Here is a 10931-nt window from a genome sequence, read left to right as displayed (position 1 = left end):
TCCCCTACTCTACAAAGTCCTCCCCTACACCATGTCCCTCAGCACTGCATCTAAACGGCCCTTAAACACAGCCAGGGATGGTGACTCCACCACCTCCCTGGGCAGCCTGTTCCAATGCCCGACCACTCTTTCTGTGAAAAATTCCTTCCTAATGTTCAGTCTAAACCTCCCCTGTTGGAGCTTGAAGCCGTTCCCTCTCATTCTGTCACTAATTACCTGTGAGAAGAGACCAGCACCAACCTCTCTACAGTGTCCTTTCACGAAGTTGTAGAAAGTGATGAGGTCTCCCCTCAGCCTCCTCTTCCTCATACTAAACAGCCCCAGCTCCTTCAGCCGCTCTTCATATGATTTGTCTTCTAGGCCCTTCACCAGCTTCGTTGCCCTCCTCTGCACTCGCTCCAGCACCTCCAGATCTCTCTTATATTGAGGTGCCCAAAACTGGACACAACACTCGAGGTGTGGCCTCACCAGTGCCGAGTACAGGGGCACAAACACCTCCCTACTTCTGCTGGTCACACTATTTTTGATACAAGCCAGAATGCCATTGGCTTTCTTGGCCACCTGGGCACACAGCCGGTGGGACCACTCAACCCTCAAGAGCAACCTGCGTGGTGGCCTGCCATGAAGCAAAGGACAGCTTTCTTGGCCACCTGGGCACACTGCCGGCGGGACCACTCAACCCTCAAGAGCAACCTTCGTGGTGGCCTGCCATGAAGCAAGGGACGCCACGATGGGGCCAGGGCCCATTTCCCTTGAGAGGTGCATTAAGCCAAGCAGCCTCTGGAGGGCACCCCATGACGGGAGATGGACCACACGGCCCCAGACGCAATCCCTCAACCCCAAGTGGTGTTGCTGGGACCAACGTTTCTCACCCAGCAATCCTCGCTCGCTGCTGGTGTGCTGCAGCCCACCCCAAACCAGTGAAGAGACCCCCAGTGTGACCAGCAGCTGGTGGGACTGTCAGGAAATGGCCACCTTCATCAGACAAACCCATGGTCTTTGGTCTGCAAACCCAATGGTCTTTGAGATACTTGTCTGCATGAGTCCTAGGGAGGCATGTACAAGCAGAGAGTTTTTTCTTCATGGTCTGCAAACCCAATGGTCTTTGAGATACTTGTCTACATGAGTCCTAGGAAGGGAACCCTCCTCTGGGCTAGGATGTCACTGTCCCTTGACATGGGGCTGCCCATCCCACAAAGGCAGCTCAAACCCATGGTTTGGGGTGCAGAAGTAATGTCTTTTCATTTAACAGCCCTCACTGGATTTGGTTTTGGGGACTAGAGTGTTGGTTTCTCATCAATCTATCCACCAGATGTTCCTCCACGTGAACTTTTAACCTCCACAGTACTCTAAAGTTGGGAGTCCCACCACATTAACCACCTGCAAAGAGCTACCCTCATCTGCTGTTGGCCATGGGGCACAAAGAATGAGTCACTACACCACGCTGCCAGCTGCAACCTTGGACGCAGAGAAACCAAGACTCTGTGCTGTGGAGCAGCCTGCGGTGAGATGATGCAACCTGTTCAGAAGTGTGTTGTGGGAAGGTCCTCTGGGCGTGCTCAGCCTGAGGGAAGTCCTACACTGGCTCCTCTGGTTCTCCACCAGAAGGATGGCAGGACCTCGATCTCTGCCTTTCAACACAGGCACGGACCAAGGTTATGTTCAAGACCAAGCACCCAGTTTGGTCTCTATCAGGGTCACCATGCCACCACTGAACTAAGAGACTCAAGGAACGGATTAAGAGATTCATGGGTCTTCTAATTCCACACCAGGAATGAGGACAGGAACAGCCAGAAATTACTTGGAGCAAGCTGCTCAACCTACCTCTTCCACATACTGGTACATGATGGCTTTGACAGCTTGTATGTTGGTGGCATCCATCATCAGCGTGACGGCTTGTCCCTTCCGGATCTTCACGACACCCCTGAAGACCTGCTTGTTGTTATAGCAGGCAGCCAAGGTGGCAATAGCCATCACCTAAGGGAGAAACACCAAGAGGCCTTAGCGCATTGCAAGGACCTTACCAAGGGAGCAGTCCCAAGCCCAAGCAAAATCCATCGCAAAACACTCAGGATTGGAGCCACCATCTCACTGAGAGCAGAAACTGCAGGTACTGGGAAAGAAGAAAGAATCTGAGAATAAAACTGCCTAATATTGACGTGATATAGAACATCTCCAGCTCCCCATCAGCTGGGCTGCAGAGGATGAAGAACCACCTGAAAGCATAACTTACCTGGGGGATAGCACAGAAGTTGAAGACGCTTTGGTTTTTCAGGCGGGATAAGTATGTGAGGACATCAGGGACGTGGTGGAGGGCGTTGGTGATGAGCTCGTTGAGACACTGGACAGCCATATCGATGTTCTCTGGTTTGGCAAGATCCGAGAGCTTCTTTGCGTATCTGCTCCAAACCTAAACACCGAGATAAGGATTCACAAGTTGTAGGGTATATTCAGGCCATAAGAGAAATATCAGTGATGGTCCGGGTCTGGGAGAACAAAAAGAACCACCAAGGACCCAAGAAAGCCTTGAAGGATTGGGGCTAAAGAAAAGAAGGGTGGGCAAGCTGTAGAGACATGACAGTGGCCTTTGCATATACAAAGGGATTGCAAAGAAGAAGGATGCAAGTCATCTCCACATCTTCTCTAGGCAGGGCAAGGAAAAGATGCCTCACACATCATGACATCAAGAAATGCTCCGAGACAGGCAAGTCACATGGAAAAGGAAGAGAAAAATTCTTGGAGGGCCTGAAGAAGAGCAGACAAGCACCTGTCAGGCAGAGGTAGGGCTGATCCTGCCTGTAGGAACAGACTAGGAACCCTCTTGAGATGTCACCCAGTCTTACCCTCCCTCATTCCAACATAACAGAGAGGGGGGAAAAAGCTGCCCAACAAGTTCTTGGCAGTGTGGGAGACATCACCTCATCCCACATCTGTACATAGATACAGAATCATAGAATGGTTTGGGTTGGAAGGGACCTTAAAGATCATCCAGTTCCAATCCCTCTGCCGTGGGCAGGGACACCTCCCACCAGACCAGTCACTCAAAGCCCCATCCAACCTGGCCTTGAACCCCTCCAGAGAAGTGGAACTTGTCACCCAGCTGTCCTTAGAAGAAATCTGTTATTATCAAGAAGATGGACAACCAACAGTAATGATCTGATGCAGCACAGCTTTACTGCAGGGTCTCAACAAAACTGAAGCAGACCATCAAGTCTCACCTGTTAATTTTGATTTAAAGGGACATGAGAGATGCTACAATTTTAGCTGTGCACCTTCTGCCACGTGCCCTGTCATGCATTCCCAAGACAGGTGACCTGGGAAGGCACGGACAGTTGGCTCCATCCATTACAGGTCTTGGACAGAAGTATGGAAGACTGTCAAGGGACACCAACAAATGGCGGGGAAAACCCTGGCTTTGGAGATTTCAAAGGAAGTTCCAGCAGGAACGTTTTGAATGAGAGGATGCAACTCAGTGCATCAGAGCAGCTACAGCAGGACCTTCAGTCTTAGTGCATTTCCCAAAGAGGCACAGCAGAAACGTTCACCCCAAGGTGATGTCTTCCCTCACCTCTTTGGGCCAGAACTCCCTTCCCTCCAGCTGGTCCTCCAGATAGTCACGGATGATGTTGGTTTTCTGCAGGAAGAGGCCCATGGAGTTGGCCAGCTCCGTGTCCTGCCCGACGATAGGATCTTCTAGCTCTGATGCAGAGAAGAGACGGGAAAGGCCGATCCCCACCAGCCCAGCAACGTAGTGACAATACTGTGAAGCATCAAGAGGGGAAGGGACATCAAAAAAACCACAAAATGAGCAGTTAGAAAGAGCTGCTTGTTTGCCACAATGAGTTTTACAAAACTGATGCTCAGAATTAATTGACATTACAGTTTCTGCAAGTTCTCACAACCCTCCCTGGGATGTCTCAGCTTTCCCATGCCCAACAAACACCTCATCATGATGTCCCACCATGGTGCCACTCTGCCTCCAGCAGCTGAACGAACCGCCCACAGGGGAACAGCTGATGTGATGGGTCACCCAAAACATGTGCTGGTGGGTGAGACCAACATTCCATGCCATCCTCCCACCACCCACAGCACCAGATGTCACTCAAAGCCTTCCCAAGGCCACAGAGCCTCCCTCAAACAGCTGAGCCCTCTTCCCACAGGGATGCCCTATCTCCTCGCTCCCCAGAGACAAGGTGGACCCTGCTCATGTTCATCCCAGTCCTCTGTCTGGGCTGACTTACCTTATCCCACTCGTGTTGAGAGTCGACCTTCTTCTCCAAGAACTCCGCCATCCCGACACCCATCTTGTGGCAAATATCTGAAATCACCTCCTGGTAGACCTTTGACAGGTTCCTGAACTCCATGGAGATCTGCAGCACAAACCACCACGAAGGGGAAAAAAAAAAAAGACAGCGTCAGGAAAAAAAACAGCAGAGCTCAACATTTATTAAGAAATGAGAGAAAGACTGTTTACTGGGCTCCCATCCCACCCTGGCTGGAGATCGAGGACAACTCCCACCACCAGAGTTGTTTCAAGGCCCTTCAAGCACAGGTTCAGTCTGTTCTCAGCCTAAACGGAACCATCTCTGGCAGGAGATCAGACACAGCAGTATCTTTGGGAAGGCTCCGTGGCCTTGGACTGGTATCATCTGGGAGCTGCAGGACAAAACTAGCTACGCTTCATGGAGAGAGTTGTTTTTTGGTTTTTTTTTGTAATTTTTGAGAGCTCCCCATGAGGCCAACCACAAGAAAAGGCAGGGGAGGTTTTGGCTGGTCTGTTCTCCCGAACCTTCTCCAGCTCTGGCTCCACAGGGCACATTTTTGCACAACTGGAAAGGCATCAAGCAACAAAGCAACTGCAAAATGTTTCTTCTGCATCTCCAGTACCACCATTCAATGAACTTGGTCGTTCTCACACTGAAAAGCACATCCTCCCCCTTCCCAGAAGTGGGGTGCATCACGTTTTATTGTGCTGAGGGCTCTTCTCCATAAGCGGGTAATCACAGCCAGCCCAAGGTGTGGGTCTGGTCAGAAGAGCAGTCTGAATGACTATGGTTTGGGGACATTTTATCACCACCACAGATCCAGGCTCTCCTCCTCCCCCCATGTCTCTGTCTGTAAAATAAGCACGTTGATGCTGCTTCTCCCTCCATGGCTGGACTCCACCACACAGAGAAGCCCTTGCCTTCCAGCATCTCCTCCTGCTCTCAGCTTGATGGATCTCCTCTAGGACAACCAGCCAGACAGGTTCCCCTTTGGCACTGGGAGATGCTGCATCTCAACATGACAAAGCTCCATCATCCCATCCCATTGCTCCTGCTGGGGCTGAAGCCTGGCAGGAGCTCAGGACCAGCATTGCAGCTTCATCTCTGCTGTTTTCCATCCCGAGTGTCTACAGCACAGCCCTACAGCCACATCTGCCCCAGTGATTTAAATTATTGAGAGCAGCCCTGAGGAGAAGGACTTGGGGGTGTTGGTGGGTGAGAACCTCAACACAAGAGGGGTGTTGGTGGGTGAGAAGCTCAACACAAGATGGAAATGTGTGCTGGCAGCCCAGCAAGCCCCCCGTCCCCTGGGCTGCATCCCCAGCAGCGTGGGCAGCAGGGCCAGGGGGGGATTCTGCCCCTCTGCTCCGCTCTGGGGAGACTCCCCCCAGGGCTGCCTCCAGCTCTGGGGCCACCAACAGCAGAAGGACATGGAGCTGTTGGAGCGGGGCCAGAGGAGGCCCCGGAGATGCTGGGAGGGCTGGAGCCCCTCTGCTGGGAGGGGGAGCTGAGAGATTTGGGGGGTGTCAGCCTGGAGTCGAGAAGTGTCCGGGGACACCTTGGAGCCCCTGCCAGTCCCTCAAGGGGGTCCAGGAGAGATGGGGAGGGACTCTGGATCAGGGAGGGGAGCCATAGGATGATGGGGGATGATCTTAAACTGAAAGAGGGGAGATTTATACTCGATGTTAGGAAGAACTTCTTTGCTGTGAGGGTGGTGAGACCCTGTCCCAGGTTGCCCAGAGAAGCTGTGGCTGCCCCATCCCTGGAGGTGCTCAAGATCAGGTTGGACGGCGCTTGGAGCAACCTGGTCTGGTGGGAGGTGTCCCTGCCCAGGTCAGGGGGTGGGACTGGGTGATCTTTAAGGTCCCTTCCAACCCAAACCATTCTGTGATTCTCTGATATCGAGCAGGGACTCAATCCCCTGCACAATGCCCAATTAGCGTGGCCCTGACGAGCTTGTGACCCCAAGGAACCCTCATGCAGAGCCTGGTAGGAAGCACAGACCAGAAACCACTTCTCTTAGGGACAGTCTGGGATGCAACCACGCTGTTTTGGATGCTGAGAAAGTTTAATGGCTTGGATGTGGTCAGACTCTCTCAATTGGCCTCCAGACCAGAGAACAGGTTCCAATACTGCCTTAGCTTGCAAGTGGAGATGCAGATCCCCTGTGGCTTGCTTTTAGAAGGATCCTTGGAGCAATAAGACTTTGGATAAAATTGTTACTAACAGTGAGGGTGCTTTTTATCTAACGTGCATGTCAAATATCTGCAAACAGTCTCCTGTAGCTCCAGAGCAGATCCTGCAGGACTGGGGCAAATGCTGGGCCATCCATAAGCCAGATGCCAGCCAAAGCTTCCTTCTTCTCCCTATCTGTTAGGGGTCACAGGACACCCAACCCAGGCAATGCAGCGTTGGGCAACAAATCCAAATCCCTCTCCGCAAGGGAACAGTTTCTCTTCCAACAGAGGAGGCAAAAAGCCATTTTTTAGAGCTGGCAGGGGTTATGTCTGGCTCATGTGAGGAGTTGCACAATGTTTGGGTTTCTCACGCCAGCCCCACGTGCAGGTGATGTAGCTCTTGGGAAGAGCCATGTGCTCTCCAGGGACCCAACGAGCACAGACAGGCGTAAGGTGGAGAGACAACCATCCACACAGAGGTGACACAAGGCAGCAGAAGCAAGGAGGTGGATGCCTTACCGTTGGGAAGTCTTCCAGCACCTGCCGGTCCTTCTCCTTGCTCTCCATGTATTTCCACTCGGGTTGGTAGAGATAGGAGTGAAACTCGTGCAGCATCGGGACCTTCACGTCCAAGCTGATGGACATGTCATCCTCTATAGTGTCCAGGGCACGAAGAACCAGGTAGAATATACAGACGGCATGTCTGGAGGGGGAGAAAAAAAAACAATCATCCCTTACTTGGGATTGCTTGCTGGGTAGGACAAACAGCTTCCATTAACCACACAGCCTTCAGAAGAGGCAATTCCAGCTCTACATGACACACGTTGGCACCACCGGGTTGTTGATACCTTTGAAGATGTCAGTATCTCCTACAGTCTGGAAACCAGCTTTGGTCAAGGGATGCCCACGTCCAATCCCTTCTCCACCAAATCATATAATGGTTTGGGTGGGAAGGGACCTTTAATGGTCTTCTACAGTCCCACCCCCTTGCAATGAGCAGGAACATCTTCAACTAGATCCAGGGTGTCAGCTTCCCCAGCTCTGATCTGGGGACAGTGGTTGTCCCCTGCTGTGCAAGATTGTAAAATAAATGCATTAGAAACACTCCTCAAATCCCAGGGTTGCAGGAGCAGGTTAAGGATGGAAAGCACCGCCAGCAATGCTTCCAACAAGCTTCCCCAGCTCTGATCTGGGGACAGTGGCTGTCCCCTGCCGTGCAAAAATGTAAAATAAATGCATTAGAAACATACTCCTCAAATCCCAGGGTCACAGGAGAAGGTTAAGGATGGAAAGCACCACCAGCAGTGCCTCCCACCTACCTTCAAGGAGATCATCATCTCCTTGAACCTCCATTCTGAGCAACAGAGATGCCTCCATGCAAACCCCCCATGGGCTGATTGCCTAAGCTGGGTTAGGAATCCCAGGTTTTTCTCCTTCATGCAGGGAACTACGGTGTGGTTTTTGGCTTTCTAAGAGGTGCATCAGGGAAGGGATGGGTCTGTAAAACCTCTCCTTGCCCCCCCGGGGCACTGTGAGGTCCAACCCTGCCGGGAAGATCCAAGGCTCTAGGACAGCACTCACCAGGACCCAGGAGGACAGAGCCCAAGGTTTGCTACTGGAAAAAGCAAACGCAAAATAAAGAAGAGGAAAAAACTCGGTGGATTTTTTTCTATTACTTCCCCTTCTCTGCACCCAGCACCCTTTTAGCTTGTTTGGGGGAGGGAGGGGGAAGAAGGGGGTCCCTCACCATGTAACAGGAATGTCAGGATTGGAAAATAAGAGCCAAAACACCCTGGATTTTATATCTCCACACACAAGATGCTGGAGCCAGCCCACACGTCCCAGCACAAAGCTGCTGGAGAGCCACCTCCCCTCCCAGGCTCCACATTCAGCCACAGCTGAAGCACCAAAAATAAAAAAAGTCCCAAGAAACGGGAGGGAGGGGGAAGAAGGGGGTCCCTTACCATGTAACAGGAATGTCAGGATTGGAAAATAAGAGCCAAAACACCCTGGATTTTATATCTCCACACACAAGATGCTGGAGCCAGCCCACATGTCCCAGCACAAAGCTGCTGGAGAGCCACCTCCCCTCCCTGGCTCCACATTGCCACAGCTGAAGTACCAAAAATAAAAAAGTCCCAAGAAATAGCGGCTCCGACTGCAGGATTTATGGAAAATAATCCCCTGGCTCTAAATGAGCACAGCGATACTTCAAGGAGATGACGGGCTCGTTAATTGTTTAACAAATGGAAACTAGCTGGGACTGCTTCAGTGCTAATTGCTAAGGGGAAAGCGTGGCTCTCCCGGGATGACAACGCGCAAGCGGTGATTAAGCAGCCAGGAAAAAACTGACTGGTTCTTAGAGCCAATACTGTTAAATTTGACTTTTTTTTCTCTTTAATTAAGGGTATTTAAGACTTCCCTCAAAGCATACGTCAGAGTGCTCAGGAGCATCTCTCTCGTGCCCTCCTGTTCCTTTGCACAGATGAGGTTTTTCTCCCTTTCAACCAGGCTTCAAGTGTTCATTTGACATGATGCAAGTGCCCAGGGCTCCTACTCCCTTTCAGGAGGAACCTCCTTCTGGCAGCAACCAAGAAAAGCAAAGCAGAAGCTGAAATGCCATCCCAGAAGCACCTCTCACACCTACACCACGCCAACAGAAGAGCCAGCAATAACTCCAGATTAAAACACTTATTTAACCCCTCTTCTGCATCCAAACCTTAACCACGTCCCCAACCTCCACCACACACTGAATTAAGCTCCGTGGCCATTTGGGAAAATCAAAAGAAGGGTGGTGAAACCCTGGTCCAGGTTGCCCAGAGAGGTGGTGGATGCCCCATGGCTGGAAACATCCCAGGTCAGGTTGGAGAGAGCTCTGAGCAACCTGATCTAGTTGAAGATGTCCCTACCCATGGCAGGGGGGTGGACGAGATGGCCTTTAAAGGTCCCTTCCAACCCAAACTATTCCATGATTCTATGAAATCTAAGATCATAAAAACAATTAAGCAGCGAGGGTGGTCTGCCTGCAGCTTCGTGTTTCTCTGCAGGGTTCCCAGGTACCATGGTCCCAGCTGGGCTCCAACCCAAGATCCACAGGGATGACAGTAGCCAACCAAAGCCACGCAGTCTCCACCAGCAAACACATGTGACAGTGCCAGAAAGAGGACACTCCAGCATTACCTCCCCTTCCCACAACTGGAAGCATCCACTTCCAAAGAGCAAGCCCCCATCCCTGCAGGTGTTTAAGGTCAGGTTGGACGGGGCTTTGAGCAACCTGGTCTACTGGGAGGTGTCCCTGCCCAGGGATCTTTAAGGTCCCTTCCAACCCAAACCATTCTATGCTTCTAAGCCTGGTTTCATCTCGGGGCTCAAGCTCCAACCCTGTCCTGGGAGAGGCTTCCCCCTTCCAAGGTGGGGAGGTCTCCCTTCTCCTTGCCACCACGTGCAGAAGGCTGGACCTCTCCACAAAGCAGCTGAACCTGCAGGAATTGATCCTGAAGGGTCCCAGGGACAGGCAGGATCATGGGGCTGGCAGGAGCATCCCTTTCCTCTCTGCCACCAGGACAGGAGTTATGATGTTGGCTCATTAATTCCTCTCCACCACCAAGAGTTACGATGTTGGCTCAGCTGCTGATGAAGTTTTGAGCCTCCCACCTTCCAAGAAAACCATGGAGCAACGGGCGAGACAGGGCCCTGGCCAGCAAAACACAGGGTTTACGAGGCCAAAAAAAATAAGCAGGAAGAAAGAAAATATTTTAGCTCAACTCCCTGTGTGCCAGCCTGAGGACCATCGCACCGAGCGTGCATCCAGAAGCTCTCCATCTTCCAGCAGTTCTTGGGGAGGACACATGGAAACTCTCCCGGGAGCAGGGATGCGAACCAGGCAGCAAGATCTTCATGCTTCCCCAGCCTTCAAACCACGAGATCTCCCTCCAAAAAAGTGGTAAAGTTGGGGCCAGGGAAAGGACCGGGCTGTGGTGTAGGACACGGAGCAGACCCTGGGCTTGAATCCTACACCACCAGCTCCTTCAGCCAGTGAGAAGAAGCAAATATCACACGTTTGAATCCCACCAGGGTTCAGTTCAGCCCCCTCATGGGGTTAACATCAAGGAAAACACCTCTTGGACACCATCCGGCAAAATTAATTCCTTCACTAAACTCTTGCTATTCCCATATTCTGCCTGTTTTGCATTTCCCTCTTTTTTTTCTCCTGAAACTCTTCAGTGGAGCCACGGATCTTTGAAAATTAATTTTTCCTGATCCCCTAAATTCAGCCACAATCCCTGGGCAGCCCCGGGTCGCAAATAGCATTTTTAGGCAATAGCATTTTTAGGATGCCAGGCAGAAGTTGCCGCCGTGCCCTGAGGGGAGGGAGCCTTCCCCTGATCCCATCAAAATGCAACAACAAGGGAGGAAGGATTAAAGAACAGAAAAGCTGGAGGAGAAAGATAACTGCAGGAAGATCAAAGCCAGCTGGGGGGAACCCAGG

The 10931-nt window shown here is 51.7% G+C and overlaps 1 protein-coding gene across 1 annotated transcript in view; it reads right to left on the bottom strand.

The window, feature by feature from the left end:
* Positions 1-1800: 1800 nt before the first annotated feature.
* Positions 1801-10931, bottom strand: part of FDFT1 (farnesyl-diphosphate farnesyltransferase 1) — a 20192-nt gene continuing 11061 nt past the window's right edge. Inside the window, exons 2-6 of the mRNA XM_014948397.1 lie at positions 6962-7145; positions 4242-4370; positions 3569-3760; positions 2234-2410; positions 1801-1977 (exon numbers count right to left, since the gene is read on the bottom strand). Coding sequence (XP_014803883.1) covers positions 1816-1977; positions 2234-2410; positions 3569-3760; positions 4242-4370; positions 6962-7087 — 786 coding nt within the window. The 5' untranslated portion in view covers positions 7088-7145 and the 3' untranslated portion in view covers positions 1801-1815. The remainder of the gene's footprint in view (positions 1978-2233; positions 2411-3568; positions 3761-4241; positions 4371-6961; positions 7146-10931) is intronic.

The sequence above is a fragment of the Calidris pugnax genome, unplaced genomic scaffold, assembly GCF_001431845.1.
Source record: "Calidris pugnax isolate Ruff unplaced genomic scaffold, ASM143184v1 scaffold140, whole genome shotgun sequence".
Lineage (NCBI taxonomy): Eukaryota > Metazoa > Chordata > Aves > Charadriiformes > Scolopacidae > Calidris > Calidris pugnax.
The sequence above is the reverse complement of the archived record's forward strand: the minus strand, read 5'-3'. Positions and strand labels throughout refer to the sequence as shown.